At 38.2% G+C, this 22,855-nt stretch overlaps 1 protein-coding gene across 2 annotated transcripts in view; it reads right to left on the bottom strand.

Moving 5' to 3' along the window:
• Positions 1-22,855, bottom strand: part of MND1 (meiotic nuclear divisions 1) — a 70,768-nt gene that overhangs the window by 36,088 nt on the left and 11,825 nt on the right. For both annotated transcript variants that reach the window (XM_019025087.3, XM_055385103.2), the window contains exon 4: positions 20,356-20,504. In XM_019025087.3, coding sequence (XP_018880632.1) covers positions 20,356-20,504 — 149 coding nt within the window. The remainder of the gene's footprint in view (positions 1-20,355; positions 20,505-22,855) is intronic.

Here is a 22,855-nt window from a genome sequence, read left to right as displayed (position 1 = left end):
TTCAAAAGTTCTCACTTGCTAATGTCATGTTAGAGATACAAATTTAAAGTATGCTAAATCAGTGGAGAGAACATGTTTAATCTATAGACACTTATACATACACTAAGAAAGCTGACTACTATACTGAAGTCCCTTATAGGAAGGGAGTTGTTAAGGATAAGGAATATGGATTGGGCTCTTTCAGAGACTCCATACAGGTATATTTAATTAGCAAAGGAGTCAAAAAACACCAGTTGTTATCAACAGCACTTTGCACATGTTGGGATATGATTTGCCAACTGGTGAGACTATTCCAGGTATCAACATAAAATATATGTCAGCTCTGGGGAGAAAAAGTAGTCTAGGACAGTAAATAGTCTTATTTGCTAAAATGAACCCATAAACTTAGGCAGCATTTCTCCAAAGTGTATTCCATGGATCACCAATCCCTCATAAAAATGGGTTGAATGAGATTCACAATGCATGCTGGCATATTAAAGCTTTAGAAAAGTCAAACTAGTTTATCTTTGTCAACCCAGGATTGCTCAAATTCCTTTGATTATAGAACCCCCTTTTATGTAACACTTATCATATATCCATTCCACAGAATTACTTTGGGTAATGCTGAGCTCAGGTCCAGCAAAATATAATTCAGGTAAGCTAGTAGAAAAAAGTTAAAAATTCACATTTAATTATTCCTATACAATATGTATTTCTGAAGCTGAGTTCTAGAAAAAAAATCAAGATTACTGAAATAACTATTTAATGGAAACCACCTTTTCTGCTGTATGTGTAGACTGGGAGTCAAAGAAAAGGTATGGGCCAGGGAGTAAGACTACTGGACCCAGTACACAATAGCTGGGACAGAAACAAGGCTGTGATATATTGATTTATGCATTCACTCAAAATGTATCATGTTTCTGTATGTTTCAGTGTGTCTCAGAGACTGCATTCCACGTGGGAGACAGAAAATGATTAAGATATAGACCCTGCCTTCAAAGAAAGTCTGCCATAGAAAACAAGGCACATAAGGACTTCACTTGAGAAAAGATATGTATAAAAGACAGTCACAGCACAAAAAAGTATTATACTCTGCTGAGGAGGAAGGGATTAAAAAACTTCCAAGTAAAAACAACAAGGCACATACAACTATAATTGGTCCATTATAGATAAAGAAAAAGAAAAAAGCCAGGCACAGCATGTAAATGGCGGAAGTTAAATTTGAATCTAGGGAGTCTAGGTCTAGAGTCTACTCCCTTAAATCACTGCGCTATAGTGCCCTTCACCCTTCAATTCCCTTATGAGCTCCCACAGATCTTTCCAGCACCAACTTACACGTCTCCTTAACTATAAAGCCTTTTTGGAAGCAGAACTGACTTTGACCCTCTTTTGTACTATCATTATTTTTCAGCATTGCATATATCACACCATATTGCAATGATTTGTTGACATGGCCATCTCTTCATTACAGTGAGAGGCTCTAGAGAACAGAAACTGCCTAATTCATTCTTATGTCCCTCTCATCAATCACAATGCCTGCCATAGCAAGCATTCACTAAACATTTACAGAACTGAATAAACTTCAGTAGAGATGCCTATTTTTATTCAAAAACATTTCAAGTTATCTACACAGCCCAATAGTGGACCTACTCTTGATGCACTCAGTTTTAGCTATAAAGAATTGTATATATTCACTTCTAAAAATTGGTAACAAAACAAAACAAAAACTTAAGTTGTCCTAAGAATATCTGTTAGTGTCCTCCCTAAACCAATACACAATATCTAAAATTCAGCTTAGTATGGATTTCAAAATGTAATCCTTATCATAAGCCAATCCCTAAAAAATATGTCCCCAAACTACCTTCCAGTGGCAACAAGTGGGGTATAAACCAGAACTTGGATGAAGAACTAAGGAAGAGGTCAGCAGGGGAAGAAAACAAAATAAAGATTTTGATTTTCATAATTCTGACCCATTAACTTTAAATAAAACTCAGTCAAAAACCACTACATAGACTTGCTGCCATATTAATAAAATTCTCCAAATTAGTATAAGGTTTTTGTTAGGAATAACTTCATACCGTTTATTTCCTTTAATTTTCATTCACTTGTCAAATACTTGAATCTACCACATGCCAAAAACGGTGCTAGGTACTGATACAAGTTGACTAAGACATGGGGTTGAGTAAGCCAACAATTGTAGCATAGTCCAGCAGATTAGAGTTATGCTCGGGGTACCACAGCACCAGAGAAAAGGAATATGTAAGTCAGAACAGGAAGTGTGGAAGGGACGGACAGGGGTACAAATACAAAAATAAATTTTGGAAATTCTATTCTTTTTGGAAAAAGACTAAAAAATGTGCATTTCAAGTCAGTAGTGGTCAGTTACTTCCTGTATTGCCAGGTGACTCCAGGGGAATAGCAGGTTAGACATAACAGTTACAACATTGCTCTTTCCTGGCTGTGTGCACATCACAGTACCCCATGCTATGTCCACTAACACAAGCCAAAGTAAAATGGAGGAAGTCATTCCCTTGAAGTTGAATTGTTCTTTCATTCTTAAGACCAAGTTACTTGGGAAGGGCAAAGAAGAGAACCAGAAGATGATGGGAAGAACCTATCCTTACACATTTTTACCTGGCTTTTCCTTACAAAAAATATTCAGAAAGACCACAAACACACTCACTCCTTCTCTCTTTCAAGTGTGTGTGCGCACACACCCACAAACACACATCCACACACACAGTGACTAAATCATTACCACACGGGGGAAAATGAACAAGTTCCAGCTAAAATTCTAGAAATAGCTATCAAGAAGAAAAAGTCATCTCTTGACTTTTAATAATTTCTATATATTCTTCAGCATACAGAGAAATGTCATTTCAGTTGGAAGTTTCTACAACATAATTAATCTTTATAATTATTATCTGTCGAGCCAAAATAGCTGCTTCACTATCATCCAAATACTAAAAAAATTTACATATATTTCAGGAGAACTAGCAGATTAGAACATGCACTACCACTTTCATCACTTCCACATAAAGCTTTTCTTGCCCATTAAAATTATTAATTTATGTTAAAAGTCTTCAGAAATGCATCTGTGTCACAGCTAGAGATGTTAGTTTAACAATTATTTTTCCAAGCTAATACAAAGATTTATTTCAGCTTTGCAGAAATAAATCACTACACCTCAAATTATTTTCAGCAAAATTCAACCACATATACAGAGAAGGAAAATTTTTTGCTTAATATCAGAATATAACAGCTATTTTCTAAGCATACATATAATCTAATTGTTTTAAGCAATTAGGTAAGCAAAAGAATATAAAAACATTCTGACAGGAAAACTTCCAGCTTCCTCTTTTTGGTGTACATGTACACAACAAAATTCAACCAAACATAAAACACCCCATATTATGGCCTCCATTTGATTTCCAACCTTATTTTCCCATTACTATATAACAAAAAATTGCATGTCTTTTCCAAGCTGGTCACCAACTATCCACTAAATGTAATCTGCTTTAAAGCTTTGTTTATCTGTGGTTACAAACAGGGATTATGGAGTAAGAATGCCTGGATTTGAATCTTGCTTCATCATTTACTAATACTGTCACCTTGGGCAAGTTATTCAATCTCTTAGTGCCTCCATTTTCTCTTACATAAAATAGAGTTAGCAGCAATACGTACTTCATGCAAGTGTAAGAATCAAAGGATACAAAACATGCAAAAGCTCTTAAAACTGTACCTAAGTGCCCAATAAATATTCCTTCTGTTTTCCCTTGGGAATTTCCTCCATCCATCTAAACCTACCCAATTTTCAGCTCAGAATAATCATTTCTAAGAAGTCTCCCATAGCTATATAAATGTATAAAAATCCTGCCATCCTTTAAACTTGTATAACAATTAGGACCCATACCAAAGACAGTATTTGGCACTGAGTATACATTAAACATTACACAGTTAAATAACTTTTTCCAATAAGTTAATTAACTATATCAGGAATTCATTTTGCCTTACCAATTGAAGTGTAAATTCTCTGGATGTGAACTTCATATTCTATTATTTTTTTATTGCCCAAAAAACTTAGCACAGCACATGCACGGAGCAGCCACACAGAAAATAACCGCCAAAGTTAACACAGCCAATGAGCAGTTGCTGGTTTGTTTGCTATCTTAGAAGATGTTAAAGAGAAACGTTAATTATAACCATGAGGCTTATAGACTGTATTTAATAATGATCAACACATACAACCTAAAGGCAAGAGAAAAAAATGTTTCCTGATTTTTCAGCTTATAAGAATGTCTGTTCTCAAGGGACAAGAACATTCCTGCACATAATTGGAATCATTGGCAGAAGAGTGATGAAAAAAAAAAAATTAAAGAGTCTCCCCCAACCCCCATCTGGAAGTAATTAACAAGAAACTCAAGGGAAGTTAACATTATAATTTGGCAATATGTAGAATAAGCTGATCTTTACTATAACCTTAAGTTTGGAACCTAGTTCAATCCAACATGAACTGAGTGCCTTCTATCTTTATGTGAATCCCACCAACTCTTGAAGCATTTTTCATCTCTAATGCTCATTTAGGCAGTTTGGCATGTATTACTTTTCACTCATTTTACTCTTCCAAGTGTATATATCTCATCTTCAGCACAGGTTACAAGTTCCTTCTTACGAAGTCTGGACCCTGACCTCTACTTTTATGAACTACCTTCAGTATCTAGTAAAATGTTTTACACACAGTAGACCCTCAAATATTTGTTCTAACTAAATGAATAAGCTTATGGTATTTATTCCTGAGTCAATACTGATTTAGCTGATCTGTGGCCACCATATACTGACTGCCTAAAGTACCAGGCATCTTACACATACCACTTAATCCTCACTACAACCCCCTTGAAGTAGGTGTAAGCTTTCTTTCACAAACTAGGAAACCAAGGCTTTAAAATTTAAAAGGCTTAAGATATTTTTCTGATATTGTACAGCTGGTCAAGAAGTGAAGCTGTGATTTCCATCCATGTCTGCTTTCTAACTACTTCTCTTTCCATGAAGCCATATTGCTTCTCTAAAATGATAAGTGATCTTCAGAACGATGGCTGAGGGGCACAGGGTGATACTCTCATGACTTCTCAACATCCAGTGAAAGATTAAAGTAGGTTTAGGTCTGCGAAATGGCATTAAGGTCATTTTATTTGAGTTAAAAAAATAGTTATCTATAGCAAATGCCAAGGGCTATCAACCTTTTACAAATGACGTATCAAAACCTTGCTCTTCATTTATTTCTGGACTGCTTAGAACAGGAGGTATAGGATCTACCTATGTGTTAGCCTCTGATGTGACTTCAACTTATGAGCAGGTGTGTCAGATTAAGCTTTGATCTCCAGTACGTGAGAGTGGGGAAAGAGGGCCATGTCACAAAATACACTGGATGCCAATTCTCTCATTCAGAATTAATAAACACTGACATTAAGCTCAATTTTTTAAAAGCTAGATTCACTGTACTAACAAGAATTCCTTGCTTACTTCTATTAAGATTTGGCAAGCTTCCCCACTTTCTAAGTAGAAATTATGTGAAATCCAGAAGTAAAGAAATAAAAACCGTATATTTGACCTTTTCCCTCAAATGCAAAGAATTTCTCTGAAGTCAACCAAGAAATGCTGAATCAGCCCCCATTATGCCTAGTTTTAGGAAGAAATGATTGTCTGGTAAGAAGGTAAGTACTTGAGGCTCAATAATTATTTGTTGAATAAATAAAACACAGTTCTTGTCCTCAAGTAACTTTGAGACTAGTTGAGATAAGATGGCAGATTTAACATAACTACATAGGTAATCACACTAAATGTAAATGGTCTAGACACCCTAATTAAAAGGCAGAAATTGTCAGATTATACAAAAAAAGCAAGTCCCAACTATATGTAAGAAGCTTACTCTAAATATGAAAATACAAAAAGATTAAAAGTAAACAGAAAAAGATATGCCATGCTACTATTAAAAAAAAAAAGATTTCCTATAGAAAGAGTTACTCAAAAGAAAGAATTCCTATGTAACACCAGAACAAAGAATATTACCTGGAATAAATAAGTCATTTCATAATGATAAATACATCAAGGGCACATAATCCTTAATGTCTATGCATTCAATAAAAGAGCTTAATACCCAAATGTTCATCAATAAACTGTTGTATATTCATACACTGAAATTCCACTCAGCAACAGAAATGAATGAATACATAAAGCAACGTGGATAAATCTTAAAATAATTTTACTGAGTAAAAGAAGCTGGGGGTGGGGGAAAGTACATACTACGGCATGATGCCATCTATATAAAATTCTAGGAAATACAAACTAATGAATAGTGGCAGAAAGCAAAGCAAGTTTCCTGGGGATAGGAGGAGGGGAGCAGTGTAGGGAAGGAAGAGAATGATTTTACGAAGGGGAATTAAAAAAACTTTTAGGGTTGATTGGTATGTTCAGTTACCTTGATTGTGGTGATAGTTTCGTGGACACATACATATGCCAAAGGTTATAAAAGAATACACTTTAAATATGAGCAGGTTTTTGTACGTCATTTATTTCTCATTAGAGCTGCTTTTAAAAAACTAAGAGGATATACACACGTAAAAAGTTTTTTTAAAAAAAAATCCTATGATATCCTCTAAGATGGCCTGAATGATCCCTCTTTGTACAGGCATACCTCGTTTTTATTGTGCTTTGCTTTACTGCACTTCAGATAGCGTGTTTTCTACAAATTAAGTTTGTGGCTACCTTGAGTCAAGCAAGTCTATTGGTGTCATTTTTCCAATGGCATGTGCTCACTTCTTGTCTCTGTGTAATTCTTGCATTATTTTAAACGTTTTCATTATTATTGTATCTGACACGGTGATCTGTGATCTTGATGTTACTATTGTAATTGTTTTGGGGTGTCACAAACCATGCCCACATAAGACAGTGAACTTAATATATGCTGTGTGTGTATTCTGACTGCTCCAGTGACTCACCGTTCCCCCACCTCTCACCCTCCCTTGGCCTTCCCTATTCCTTGAGACAAAACAATATTGAAATTAGGCCAATTAATAACCCTACAGTGGCCTCTAAGCATTCAAGTGAAAAAAGGTCACACATCCCTCATTTTCAATCAAAAGCCAGAAATGATTAAGCTTAGTTAGGAAGATACAGTCAAAAGCCAAAACAGGCGGAAAGCTAGGCCTCTTGTGGCAAAAAGCCAAGTTGTAAGTGCAAAGGAAAAGTTCCTGAAAGAAATTAAAAGTGCTAATCTAGTAAACACGCAAATGATGAGAAAGCAAAACAGCCTTGCTGAGATAGAGAAAGTTTTAGTGGTCTGGGTAGAGGATCAAGCCAACCACAACGTTCCCTTAAGCCAAAGCCTAATCCAGAGCAAAACCTCAACTCTCTTCAATTCTCTGTAGGCTGAGAGGTGAGGAAGCTGCACAGAAAAAGTTGGAAGCTAGCAGAGGTTGACTCATAAAGTTTAAGGAAAGAGGCCATCTCCATAATGTAAAAGTCCAAGACGAGGTTGCAAGTACTATGAAGTGAAGCAAGTTATCCACAAGACCTAGCCAAGCTACACTAAACAAAAAATTTTCAGGGTAGACAAAACAGCCTTCTGTTGGAAAAAGATGTCATCTAGGACTTTCATAGCTAGAGAGGAGAAGTCCATGCCTGGCTTTAAAGTTTCAAAGGCCAGGGTGACACTCTTATTAGAGGCTAATGCAGCTGGTGACTTTAGTTGAAGCCAATGCTCAATGAAAACCCTAGGGCCCTTAAGAATTATTCTAAATCTACTCTGCCTGTGCCCTATAAGTGGAATAACAAAGCTCAGATGACAGCATTATCTATTTACAGCATGGTTTACTGGGTATTTCAAGCTAACCATTGAGACTTGCTGCTCAGAAAAAAGATTTCTTTCAAAATATTACTGCCCAATGACAATGTACCTAGTCACCCAAGAACTCTGAGGAAGATATACAAGGAGATTAACGTTTTCATGCCTAATAACACAATATCCATTCTGCAGCCTGTGGATCAAGGAGTAATTTCAACTTTCAAGTTTTATTATTTAAGAAAAACATTCAGTAAGGCTATAACTGCCACAGTGACTCCTCTGACGGATCTGAGCAAAGTAAATTGAAAACCTTCTGAGAAGGATTCACCATTCTAGATGCCATTAAGAATATCTGTGGCCAGGCATGGTGGCTCCCGCCTGTAATCCCAGCACTTTGGGAGGCTGAGGTGGGCAGATCACTTAAGTCAAAAGTTCAAGGCCAGCCTGGCCAACATCGTGAAACCCTGTCTCTACTAAAAATACAAAAGTTAGCCAGGCGTGATGGTGCATGCCCGTAATCTCAGCTACTCAGGAGGCTGAGACCAGAGAATCACCTGAACCCGGGAGGCGGAGGTTGCAGTGAGCTAGGATCGCACCACTGCACTCCAGCCTGGATGACAGAGTGAGACTCCATCTCAAAAAACAAAACAAAACAGAACATTTGTGATTAAGGGGAGGAGGTCAAAACATCAACATTAATAATAATTTGGAAGAAGTTGATTCCAGCCCCCATGTATGACTTTGAGGGGTTCAAGACTGCAGTGGAAGAAGTAACTGATGTGGTGGAAATGGCAAGAATAAGAATGAGAAGGAGAAGCAGAGAATAAAGATGTGACTGAATTGCTGCAATCTCATGGTAATACTTAAATGGATGAGAAATTGCTTCTTTTTTTGAGATGGAGTCCGGCTCTGTTACCCAGGCTGGAGCGCAGTGGTGTGATCTCAGCTCACTGCAACCTCCGCCTCCTAGGTTCAAGTGATTCTCCTGTCTCAGCCTCCTGAGTAGCCGGGATTCCAGGCGTATGCCACCACGTCCGGCTGATCTTTGTATTTTAAGTAGAGACAGGGTTTCACGATGTTGGCTAGGCTGGTCTTGAACTCCTGTCCTCAAGTGATCCGCCTGCCTCAGCCTCCCGAAGTGCTGGGATTACAGGACTGAGCCACTGAGCCTGGTCCTAGGAATTGCTTCTTATAGATGAGCAAAGAAAGTGGTTTCTTGAGATGGAATCTATTCCTTATGCAGACGCTGTGAACATTGTTGAAATGGCAACAAAGGATTTAGAATATTCCTGAAACTTAATTGACAAAGTAGAGGCAGGGTTTGAGAGGATTGACTCCAATTTTCAAAGTTCTGTTGTGGGTAAAATGCTATCAAACAGCATCACATGCTACAGAGAAATCTTTCGTGAAATCAATCAATGGAGCAAACTTCATGGTTGTCTTATTTTTAAAAAACGACTATAGCCATCTACCCTTCAGCAACCATCACCCTGATCAGTCAGCAGCCATCAAGATCAAGGCAATACCCTCCACCTGCAAAAAGATTACAACTCACAGAAGGCTCAGATGCTCATCAGCATTTTTTAGCAATAAAGTATTTTTAAATTAATGTACATTAGTTTTTAAAAACATGTTATCACATATTTAATAGATTACAGTATAGTATAAATATAACTTTTAGGTGCACTGAGAAACCAAAAAGTTTCTGTCCTCACTTTATTGCATTATTCCCTTTATTGTGGTGGTATGGAACTGAACCTGCAATATCTGAGGTATGCCTGTATTTATGCTCATGTGTAATCTCCTCTCTTGAGTGTAGACTAAATTTAATGACTTGTTTCTAGGGAATAAAACGTGGCTGAGGTGATGGGATGTTGTTTCCTAGATTAAGATACAAAAAAACTACTGCTTCTGTCTTGGACTCTCACACATGAGCTTGCTTTGAGAGAAGGCAGCTGCCATACTGTGAGCTGTACTACGGAGAAAACCATGTGGTAAGGAGCTGAGGGAGGCCTTGGGCCAAAAGCCATCATAGAACTGAGATCTGCAGCCCAAGACCCTGCAAAGAACTAAATCCAATAACCACATGATTGGATTTGGAAGCAGATCCTCTCCCAGATGAACCTTCAGATGAGAATATGGCCCTGGCCAACAGTTTGACTATACCTCACATAAGGCCTTGAGCCAGATGTACCCAACTAAGCCACGCTGGGATTCACGAGTCACAAGAACTGTGAGATAGTAATGTCTATTTCTTAAAGTCACCCTGTTTTGGTATTTCTTAAAGTCACCCTGTTTTGGAGTACATATTTTTGTTACACAGCAATGGATAACTAATATAAAATCTAAATCACACTTTTTTTTTTAAAGGCTACAAAATAGTAGTATTCATTTAGAATACATATTCGGCCACAAATAACAATATTTAACTAAAACTGGATTAAATAAGGCTAGTACAGTATCTCATGATGCCACCAGAGACCCAAGATCTTTTTTCCAGGCTCTGTCATTCTTTGAAAATGTGATATGGACATGAATGAACAGAACTTTCATCCTTATGCTTTTTATCTCAGTAATGCAGTATCACAGAAAAGAGGAGAAAGAAGCTTTGCCTTTTTCAGGAAAGTGAAAACTTTCCCAGGAAAGTCAAAGCTAGTCTTCTACTTACATCTCATTTATCAGACCTGCTTCCCATTGCCACCATTAGTTGCCAGGGAGTCTGGAAAGATGAGTATTTTTTAGTAAGACACACTATCCTTTAACAAAGTGTTTTGTTAGTGAAGAAGAGGAGGACAATGTTTACTAGCCAGGCAACCAGCAGTACATGCCAAAGCAATATATTTTACTTGTGATAAAAAATATTACAGGAGGTTAGAGAAGGGTAAGAATATTTTAAGCAATGAGAGCTTGAGGAGGTTTCTGAGAGGAGAGATGTTTAGAATTTGGCTAAATAGAGAGGAGAGAAAAGGGAATTCTCAAAAAGGATAAAAACAAGAATAAAAAAACATGAAGACAGGGAAGTTCAGTAAGGCCCATAAGTAAATTACCTTGTATAAAGTTTCTAAATTCATAACTAAGATTTTAAAAATTTGCTGAGTGATGAATATGCACGTTGTTTCCTAGCAGGAAAGAAAAATACAGCATCACGTTTAAGAGAAGAGATATGGGCAAAGAATATAATAAAAATTTATTCAAGGAAGATATACAAATGGCCAAGAAGCACATGAAAAGATGCTCAACATCACCAGTCATCAGAGAAATCGAAGCCAAAACCACAATGAGATACCACTTCATACCCACAAGGATGGCTAGAATCAAAAATTCAAATAGGTTTTGGGAGGATGTGGAGAAATGAGCGCCCTAACACACTGTTATCAGAACTATAAAATGGCGCAGTTGCTCTGGCAAACAGTCTGGCAGTTCTTCACATAATTAAACACAGAGTTACCATATGACCTAGAAGTTCTACTCCTAGGTATACACCCAAGAGAAATGAAAACATATGTCCACACAAAAACTTGTACATCAAAGTTTAGAGCAGCATTATTCAGAATAGTCAAAAAGTGGAAAAAACTCACATGCCCATCAACAGATGAATGGATACATGAGATGTGGTATATGTGTACAACAGAGTATTATTTGGCCATAAAAAGTAATGAAGTACTGAAACATACTACAACATAGATGAACTTTGAAAATACTACGACAAGGGAAAGAAGTCAGTCATGAAAGACTACATATTATATGATTCCATTCATACAGAATGTCCAGAACAGGGAAATCTACAGTGACAGAAAGTAGATTAGTGGTTGCCTAGATCTGTGTGGGAGGAGTGGGCTGAGAAGATTCAGAATAATAGCTAAAGAGTAGAGCGTTTCTGTTTGAGGTAATGAAAATGTTCTAAAATTGACTGTAGTGATGACTGTACATCTATCAATGAACATATTAAAAACTATTACATCATACACTTTAAATGGGTGAATTATATGGTATATAAACTATATCTCAGCAAGGCTGTTGAAAAAAAAGAGAGATAAGGTGAGCACTTTTAGAATATCTGCCCAGCCACCGCTCTTTTGAGACTTCCATTCCACCCAACTCTGGCAGCCAAGGGGAGAGGCGGGGAGAGTAAGAAGGGGAGAATGGAAAGACAGGCTACCTGCTTTGAGAAGCGGTGATTAAGAATGAGGACCCTGGAGTCAAAATACCTGAGACGGAATCCCAGTTCCACACTTACTGTGAGACCTTGGACAAGCTCTTAATCTCTCTGTGTCTCAGTTTCTTCATCTATAAAACAAATATAATACTAACCTCATAATACTGTGGGGATTAAATGAGATAATATATTTAGGACCATGGTTCACTGCCAGGCACAAGTGCTCAATAAATACCAGTTATTATTCTTACATGTTTTCCCATTCCTATTTCTAGTTCCTTAAAACAAACCCACTAGTGTGAGTAATGTCCTAGTACTTGTAACCAATAACACTCTAAATATATAACTTCAAAGAAAACGTGCAACAACTTGAGGGTCAGGGTTCAGTGAGGACTCCCCCATCTGCAGTGAGATTAGTGAAGCCGTTGGTTCAATTATAAAGACTTGTCTCTGAACTACAGATTCATATATTTAATTGTCTACTTGATATTTCCACTTCTTTGTCTAACAGTCACTTCAAACTTAACATGGTCAAAGTTGAATTTCTGATTTTCCTTTAGGAAACCGCTCCTCTTGCAGTCTTCCCTATCTTAGTTGAATTTTTAAAAAATTCATCCACAACTGCTGTGGTAAGTTAAATAATGTCCCCCAAAGATAGGAGGTCCCAATCCTTGGAACCTGTGAATGGCACCTTATGTGGCAAAGACTTTGCAGATGGGATTCAAGATCTTGAGATGAGATTACTCATCTCAAGGATTACTATGACAGATACTAAATGCAATCACATGTATCCTTATTAAAGGGAAATTTGACACATACAGCAGAGCAGAAAGCAATGTGACCAAGAGGCAGAAATTAGAGTAATGCAGCAACAAGTCAAAGAATGCTGGCAGCCCACAGAAATTGAAAGAGGCAGGGAAGATTATCCCAGAGAGCCTCTGGAGGAGCAACAGCTGTGCCAACACTTTGATTTTGGCCTAGTAACACTGATTTTTAACTTCTGGCCTCCAGAGCTGTGAGAGAATAAATTTTTGCGTTTGCAGCCACCAAGTTTGCACTAATTTACTATGGCAGCCATAAAAAACTAATATAATTCCTTTCTTGACCTCACACTCTACATCCATTCCATAAGGAAATCCTACTGGCTCTAATTTCAAACTACGTCCAGAATCCAACAATTTTTTCACAAATCCACTGCCACTGCTTTGGTTTAAACCATCATTACCGTGGCCAGGCACAGTGGCTCACACCAGTAATCCCAGAACTTTGGGAGGCTGAGATGGGAGGACTGCTTGAGCCCAGGAGTTGAAGGCTGCAGTGAGCTATGATCGTGCCCCTGCACTCCAGCCTGGGTGACAGAGCAAGACCCCATCTCTTAAACAGAAAAAAAAAAAAAAGATCATCTCTTTTCTGAGGCCTTCTCTTTCCTTTTTCTTAAATAAAAAATATAAAATAAATAAAAAAATCACTGTAACTTTACAGTTGGATTATTCCAATAACCTATCTGATCTCCCTGCTTTCAACCTTTGTTAACTAATGGATCCCAAGTGCCTAGAACAGTATCTAACACACAACAGATAGTGGTATTCAATAAATTTGTTGTTATTTTGACTCCATGTCCTGTGTTCCTTTCTAGAGTTTTTTCTCTTATTTTATGAGTTATCTATCATGGGAGCAAGGGTGCTGCTCAGCATCTGAACCCTGCTTCTGTTTTGGGGAACTGTTTGTGCCAACAGGAAGCAGCTAACTCCTACTACAAAATCTAGAAACCCCAATTATTTACTTCCCCAGCTCTCCTGGCAACTAGAGTGTGGACACGTGACCCAGGCTTAGCCAATGACACATACCTTCCAGAATTGTCACTGGTAGCTTGGATAGTTTTTTTTTTTTTTTGGTGGCAACAACATCTGGTTCTTCAGTCAGGGACAGGAGTGCCAGTGGAACTATCTTCCAAGGTCAGCAATGTCAGGCCTCATTCTATTTTTTATTTCTGTAAGTTTGACTACTCTAGATACCTCATATATGTGGAATCATAGAGTATTTGTCTTTTTATGACTGGCTTTTCACTTAGCATATTGCCCTCAATGTTCGTCCATTTTGTAGCATTCGTCAGAATTTCATTCCTTGTGGTGGGATGAGCCTGCAATCCTAGCTACTCAGGAGGCTAAGGCTGGAGAATTGCTTACGCCCAGGAGTTTGAGGCTGCAGTGAGCTATGACTGTGCCACTGCACTTCAGCCTGGGCAACAGGGTGAGACTCTATCTCTAAATAAATAAATAAAAGGAATTTCATTCCTCTTTAAGGCTGAATAATATTCCACTTTCACATTTTGTTTATTCATTCATTGAAAGTCATTTGGGTTGCTTCTACCTTTCAGCTACTGTAATGCTGCTATGAATGTGGGTGTACAAATAGCTCTTCAAGACCCTGCTTTCAAGTCTTGGATATGTACCAAAAATGGAATTTTTTTTTTCTTAAACAGGGTCTCACTCTGTGGCCTAACCTGCAGTGCAGTGGCACGAATACAGCTCACTGCAACCTCAAACTCTTAGGCTCACGCGATCCTCCCACCTCAGCCTCTCGAATAGCCGGGACCACAGGAGCCTGCCACTATCCCCAGCTACTTTTACAATTTTTTTGTAGAGATGGAGTCTTGCCATGTTGCCAGGCTGGTCTTGAATTCCTAGGCTCAAGTGATCCTCCCACCTCAGGGCCCCCAAGTAGCTGAGACCACAGACGCACACCACAGAATTGTTGAATCATAGGGTAATTCTATTTATAACTCTTTGAGGAGCCACCATACTGTTTTCCACAGCAGCTGCACCATTTCACATTCCCTTCAACAGTGCACAAGGGCTCCAATTTCTCCAAATCCTTGCTAACACTTATTATTCTCTTTTGAAAAACATTTATTATTATTATTTTGTAATAAATCTTGCTGTGTTGCCCAGGCTGGCCGTGAACTCCTGGGCTCAAGTGATCCTCCCACTTCGACCTCCCAAAGTACTGGGATAACAGGCATAAGCCACCACACCTGGCCCTCTCTGTGTTTTTGATAGTAGCCATCCTAGTGAGTGTGTAGATACCTCAATATGGGTCCTCATTTGTTAGCCATGCAATTACAATAGCCACATAGCTGATTTCTCTGATCCTAGGCTCCATTTCCCTCAACCTGCTCTTCATACTGTCTTTAGAAAGGCATTTATCATCATGTAACTTCTCTGGTAAAAATTTCCATTGGCTTTCCATCCCTCTTAGGTAGGTCCGAACTCCTGATCATGCCACAGAGGAACCTATAAGACATGGCCTCTACCTATCTCTTCACCAATCCTTCTCTAGCCTCTTCCTTTTCTCCCACTGTCCTCCTACAACTGACTGAAAGCTCTCTGAGGGCATGTATTTCCAAAATCCAGCACATCTTCTGTTACTCAAAAAACATGCAAAAACATTTTTTGAATGATGAATAAAACAATAAAATAAGGCCGGGCGCAATGGCTCATGCCTGTAATCCTAGCACTTCGGGAGGCTGAGGCGGGTGGATCACCTGAGGTCGGGAGATCGAGACCAGCCTGGCTAAAGCGGCAAAACCCTGTCTCTACCAAAAATACAAAAATTAGCCAGGTGTGGTGGTGGGCGCCTGTAATCCCAGCTACTTGGGAGGCTGAGGCAGGAGAATTGCTTGAACCCTGGAGACAGAGGTTGCAGTGAACTGAGTTTGTGCCTCTGCACTCCAGCCTGGGTGACAAGAGCAAAACTCCATCTCAAAAAAAAAAAAAAGAACTATCCCCAGGTGACAGAAATGAAAAAACAAAGAGCAACAATAGAAAAGTAACTAGGGGCTAGGAGTCTAACATGCACACCAGGAAAGCAGGTGTGAAGGGTCATGAGACAAGGAGAGCTAGAACTGAGCTCCAGCATATAGCTCAAAGTACCAGCAAACTCCATGGAAAATAACAAGGAGCTTACCTCCATCTTGCACTTCATGTGGGGGTGGGGGAAAGTCACCTATAGGAAAACAAATCTCTCAATCCATGCCATGTATAGACATGCATACTAAATTTTATGCAGTACTCATCCTGTATAAAACATGAGGCGGTGGAACTGTAAGCCAAGAAATTAACGTAAAAATTGGTCCATAACTACTAAAGTACCCAGAGACTAAAAAAAACAAGCCTAAACCACTATTTCACAGAGCATCTGTGGCTCCCACAGACTAAACATCACCAATTGAATGTGAGCTCATAAATAAAAACTAAAAAACATACAGGTTAAAAAAATACTACAAATGGTAGTAGCCAGCAGATACACAGATCAAATTAATAGCCCTCCCCAAATTTGACATATTTAAGTAATCTGAAAATATAAGTTAAGTATGTGTATTAGGCTGTTCTCACATGGCTATAAATACCTGAGACTGGGTAATTTATAAAGAAAAGAGGTTTAATTGGTTCATGGTTCTGCAGGCTCTACTTGGAAGCATGGCGGCTTCTGCTTCTGGGGAGGCCTCAGGGATCCTTTACTCAGGGCGAGCAGGCATTTTACATGGCAGAAGCAGGACTGAAAGCGGGGAGGTGCTACACACTTAAACAGCCAGATCTCACGAGAACTCACTCACTATCACAAGAACAGCACTGAGGGAATGGTGCTAAACCATTCATGAGAAACCGCCCCCAAGATCCGATCACTTGCCATCAGGCCCCACCTCCAACACTGGGGATTACAATTTGACATGAGGTTTGGGAGTGGACACAGATCCAAGCCATATCAGTATGTTTAAAGTTATAAAAGAGATGAAAGCAATAGAAGCCATAATGAAATAGAACAGTATAGGAAAAACAGGATAGGCAGAACTGAAAAAGGACCAAATAGAATTTCTAGAGATAAAATCTAATTATTAAAATAAAAAGACTTAATGAACAGCTAAGTAGCAGATTAGAAATAGTTATGGAAAGAACTGTAAGTGAAAGAGAGCTGAGAAAATTAACTGCAATGAATCACAGACATGGAAAGACATGGAAAAAATAAAGAGTTCTTAAACAACATAGATGATAGAATGAGGATACAAATAGGAATCCCAAAAGGAAAGAACAGAGCTATTAGGGAACAGGAAATAGCTTAAGTAATACCACCTTAGAATTTTCTTTTTTTTTTTTTTTTTTTTTTTTTTTGAGTCTTGCTCTGTTGCCAGCCTGGAGTGCAGTGGTGCGATCTTGGCTCACTGCAAGCTCCACCTCCTGGGTTCATGCCATTCTCCTGCCTCAGCCTCCCCAGTAGCTGGGACTACAGGCACCCACCACCACGCCCAGCTATTTTTTTTGTATTTTTAGTGGACAGGGTTTCACCGTGTTAGCCAGGATGGTCTCGATCTCCTGACCTCGTGATCTGCCCACCTCAGCCTCCCAAAGTGCTGGGATTACAGGCGTGAGCCACTGCGCCCAGCCAGAATTTTCTATAATAGGAGACTTTAATTATTACATGGAAGCAGCAGCCAGGGTCCTAAAGAAGAGGAAATAAAAACATGCAAACTCAGATTCATGATAAAACATCAAAACATAACATCAAAGACTGAAGAAAATCTTAAAAGCAAACAGAAGAGAGATTACTAAGGAAAACAAGACAATTAGAATGATAGCAAAACATCTCATTAGCAACATATGCCACAAGACAATGAAGTAATATTTTCAAAATGCTGAGGAAAAATAACTAAGAATTCTATATTCGGGAAGCAATGATAAATTAGACATTTTCAAACAAAGATTGAGAGTTTACCACTCTTAAACTCTGGCTGAACAAATTACTAAAGGATGTCCTTCAGTACGGATTCCTTCTTGAAGTGTTTTTAAATCCATAAAGTGCACAGGGTTACAGGCCGGTCGCAGTGGCTCACCCACCAGCACTTTGGGAAGCTGAGGTAGGTGGATCACTTGAGTTCAGGAGTTCAAGACCAGCCTGGGCAACATGGCAATACCCTGTCTCTACAAAAAAGTGCAAAAATTAGCAGAATTTGGTGGTGTGCCTATAATCCCAGCTACTCAGGAGGCTGAGGCGGGAGGATGGCTTGGGCCTGGGAGGTCGAGGCTGCAGTGAGCCATGTTTGCGACACTACACTCCAGCCTGGGTGACAAAGCAAGACCCTGGGTACTTTAGTAGTTATATATACATGTGTATATATATGTGTATATATGTATATATGTGTATATATGAATATATGTGTATATATGTGTATATGTGTATGTGTGTATATATGTGTATATACATATACACACAAAGCAAGACCCTGTCTCACACACACACAAAAATATTTATATTATTTATTTATATAAAATATTTATTTATATAAAAATATTTATATATTTTTGTGTATATATGTGTGTATTTTTATGTGTATATATACACACACACACACACACACAGAAAAGAAGTAAATTATACTAAAATACAGTTACTTTGGACATATATGTACAAAAAATTGAATTTAGACACACGCTTTACACCTTTCCCAAAAATTAACTCAAAATGGATAATAAATCTAAGTGTAAAATGCAAAACTACAAAACTCCTAGAAGGTAACATAGGAGAAAATCTACATGACCCTGGGTTTGGCCACGACTATTTAGTTACAACACCAAAAGAATGTCCCAGGAAAGAAAAAAATTGACCAGTTGGACTTCATTAAAATTGAAAACTGCTCTGTGAAAGATGCTGTTAAGATAATGAAAAGATAAGTCACAGACTCAGAGGAAATCTTTGAAAAACACATATTTGATAAAGAACTGGTGTCCAAAATATACAAAGAACTGTTAAAACTCAATAACGAGAAAACAAAAACCCAATTGAAAAATGGGCAAAAGATCTAAACACCTCCTTTTACACAGATGACAAATAAGCACAAAAAAAGATGTTTCAGGGCTGGGCGTGGTGGCTCATGCCTGTAATCCCAGCACTTTGGGAGGCCAAGGTGGGTGGATCACCTGAGGTCAGGAGTTCAAGACCAGCTCGGCCATCATGGTGAAACCCCGTCTCTACTAAAAATACAAAATTAGTTGGGTGTGGTGGCGTGCACCTCTAACCCCAGCTACTTGGAAGGCTGAGGCAGGAGAATCACTTGAACCAGGGAGGCAGAAGTTACAGTGAGCTGAGATCGCACCATTGCACTCCAGCCTGGTCAAAAAAAGTGAAACTCTGTCTCACAAAAAAAAAAAAAAAAAAAAAAAAAAAAAAAGATCTTCCAAATCATATGTCATTAGAGAATGGCAATTTAAAACAACAATGAGATACCACTACACATCTATTAGAATGGCTAAAATACAAAACACTGACAACACCAAATCCTGGCAGTGATGTGAACCAATAGTAACTCTTACCCACTGTAGTTGGGAATGCAAAAACAGATACTTTGGCAGTTTCCTAGAAAGTAAACATAAACTTACCATACAATCCAGCAATCACGCTCCTTGGTACTAAATGTGTTGAAAATTTACGTGTACACAAAACCTACACATGAATGCTTATGGCAGCTTTATTTGTAACTGCCCAAACTTGGATGTGACCCAGATGTTCCTCAATAGCTCAATGGATAAACAAACTATGGTATATTCATATAACGAAATATTATTCAGCAATAAAAAGAAATGAGCCATCAAGCCATTAATAGACATGGAGAAACCTCAAATGCATTTTGTTAAGGGAAGGAAGCCAATCTGAAAAGGTTACATACTGTATGATTCCAACTATATGGAAAAGGTAAAACTACAGAGACAGTAAAAAGATCAGTGGTTGCTACGGTTTCGGGAGAAGGGAGGGATGAACAAGTAGGAAACAGCGGATTTCTAGGGCAGTGAAACTATTCTGTACAATACTATAATTGTGGATACACGTCATCATGCATTTGTCAAAACTCACATAACGTATAACACCAAGACTGAACCCTAATGTAAGCTATGGAATTTAGTTAGTAATAAATCAATATTGACTCAATTGTGACAAACATATTACACTAGTATAGGATGTCAATAACAGGGAAAATTGTGTGTGTGGTGAGGGAGAAAGGGCACGTTTGGGAACTCTCTGTACTTTTCCATCAATATTTTTCTGTAAGTCTAAAACTGCTTCCAAAAAACCATCTATTGATAAAGAGAAAATTAAAAAACAATAAAAACAGCAACAACAAAAACAATATCTTGACATATGGGAAGATGAAAATTAAAACGTTCTAAGCTCCTCATATTGTTTAGGAGAAACAGAGGTTAATTATCTTTAGACTTTCAGTCAAATAATGCATATCAAAAATTCAAAAGAAACTGCTAAACGAAAAGAGGATGAAGTAAAACAACTCTCCGTTATAAAGCAAATCTATTCTTTTTTAACTGTGGCAGCTTACCTGAGATTCCAGAACCTCCAACTTATGTTTCCTTGCATGAAGAGCTTTACTTGGAAAAGCCCAATAATAATTAGAAGTTCCGATCCTCTCACAGTCAACCATACCATCATCAACTAAGCTTTGAAGGACTTCTTTTACTGACATAGCAGCTAAGAGACAATTTTTAAAGACTCTATGTTAGAAAAACACCATAAATAAAATTAAAGGACAAATAACTGGGGAAACACTTGCAAAACATATCACAAATCAAGAGTTAAAAAGTTAATAATAAGCCCTTAAAAATAACAACATGCACAACAATGAAACTGCCTAAGGAAACATTTCTTAGAATGTATCCCCATCCTTAAGCAAAGCATGACTTATACAGGAGCCTAGGGGAAAACAAGTAATATACAGGATTAAGAACAGGACCTGAGTTCTAATCCTAACTCTTAGCAGTAACACTGGATGACTCTAGGGCAAATTGTTCTTTATGCCTAATTTAAAAAATCTACTAGATATGATCATTTCCATACTTACTTTGGTGCATAGCGGTAATGTCAATAAAATGTTACTTGTGAGAAGCCTTTGAAAAAGCAAAACAAAACTACAGAAATGCAAGTTTTTCTCTCCCAATAGATTATCCAGTAATAGAAGATGCTAGCATCAGTGCTTAGTAAATAATTTTAATAGTGTTAACACTCATAGTCTGTTGCTATATGGTATCTTTTCCTTTTCTAAATAATGTTTCTTTTTTAAAAAAGATGTTGGGTAATTTGGCCATCATCTTATACTGCAGAAAAAAATTGTCAATAACTGGGAGGAAAAATAGGTAAGAAGAAAAGGAATTTAGTTAATACAATAAATTTTTCCATCTTGTAGACTGGATTGAATTTTGTTTTTTGTTTTTGATCCTTCAAGATACAGTTGAGATTCCATTACCTACAATTTGTCTGGGGACATTAGGACACTGGTGTAATTAATATTGTATAGTTGACCCTTGAACAGTACAGGTTTGAACTGCACGGGTCCAGTTATATACATGGATTTTCTGCCACCTGAGACAGCATCACCACTTCCTCCTCCTCCTCAGCCTACTCAATGTAAGATGACAAGGATGAAGAACTTTATGATGATCCACTGCCACTTAATGAATAGTAAATACATGGTATAGCTTCCTGTCAACAGCAGGCTATCAGTAGTTAAGTTTTGGGGGAGTCAAAAATTACATGCAGATTTCCAATTGTGTGGGGGATTGGTATCCCAATCTTGAACAACATAGGTGTTGTTCAAGGGTCAACTGTGTATTTAAACTTAAGAAATTTGCATATCTTTAAGAAGTAGCAGAACCAATTGTTCACTGATGACTGTAAAGAGAATAATTGTGTGGTGTACATAAAAGTGTGAGGGACTCTCAGTGGTTGTCTGGTTTCACTTGTATGTATACTCATAATAAAAGAGGTTTTTTCATTTTGAAACAACACAACAAAAGGCACAGAAAAAATACATCAATGTGCATCTATAAAATATGCATGGTGGCTCATGCCTGTAATCCCAGCACTTTGGGAGGTCAAGGCAGGTAGATCACTTGAGGTCAGCGGTTTGACAACAGCCTGGCCAACATGGCAAATCCCCATCTCTACTAAAAATACAAAAATTAGGTGGGCATGGTGGCAGGAGCTTGTAATCCCAGCTACTCATGAGGCTGAGGCAGGAGAATCGCTTGAACCTGGGAGACAGAGGTTGCAGTGCGCCAGGACTGCACCACTGGGCTCCAGCCTGGACCACTGGGCTCCAGCCTGGGTGACAGAGTAGACTCTGTCTCAAATAAATAAATAAACAAATAAATAAACAAATAAAATAAAATATGCATGGCCAATATATGAGAAAAATGTTCAACCCCATTAATAACTGAAGAAATCGAAAATAAAGCAATTAGACATGACTTGACTACCAAATTAAAAACACTAAAAAATACAATAAAGAATTCAAGGATACTTGAATGGGTACTCTCAGTATGGGTGGAGAAACGTGGCAATCTGTATCTAAAACTTCAGATTTATACATATCTTTTTTTTTTTTTTTTGAGACTGAGTTTCGCTCTGTCACCCAGGCTGGAGTGCAGTGGCGCGATCTTGGCTCACTGCAAACTCTGCCTCCCGGGTTCACGCCATTCTCCTGCCTCAGCCTCCTGAGTAGCTGGGACTATAGACGCCCGCCACCACGCCCGGCTAAGATTTTTTTCTATTTTTAGTAGAGACGGGGTTTCAGTAGGCAGGATGGTCTTGATCTCCTGACCTCATGATCCAACTGCCTTGGCCTCCCAAAGTGCTGGGATTACAGGCGTGAGCCACCGCGCCCAGCCCAATTTATACATATCTTTCATGGGGAAATTCCACCTTATAAATACAGCCAAACAAAAAATAATAGATATGTAGAAGGATGCCTGTCAACACATTGTTTTCGATAGCAAAAGAATTGGAAACCAGTCTAATAACTGGATTTTTATTTTAAAGACAGG

This window comes from Gorilla gorilla, chromosome 3, assembly GCF_029281585.2.
Source record: "Gorilla gorilla gorilla isolate KB3781 chromosome 3, NHGRI_mGorGor1-v2.1_pri, whole genome shotgun sequence".
NCBI lineage: Eukaryota > Metazoa > Chordata > Mammalia > Primates > Hominidae > Gorilla > Gorilla gorilla.
Note: the sequence above shows the minus strand (reverse complement) of the source record. Positions and strands in the feature narration are given on the sequence as shown.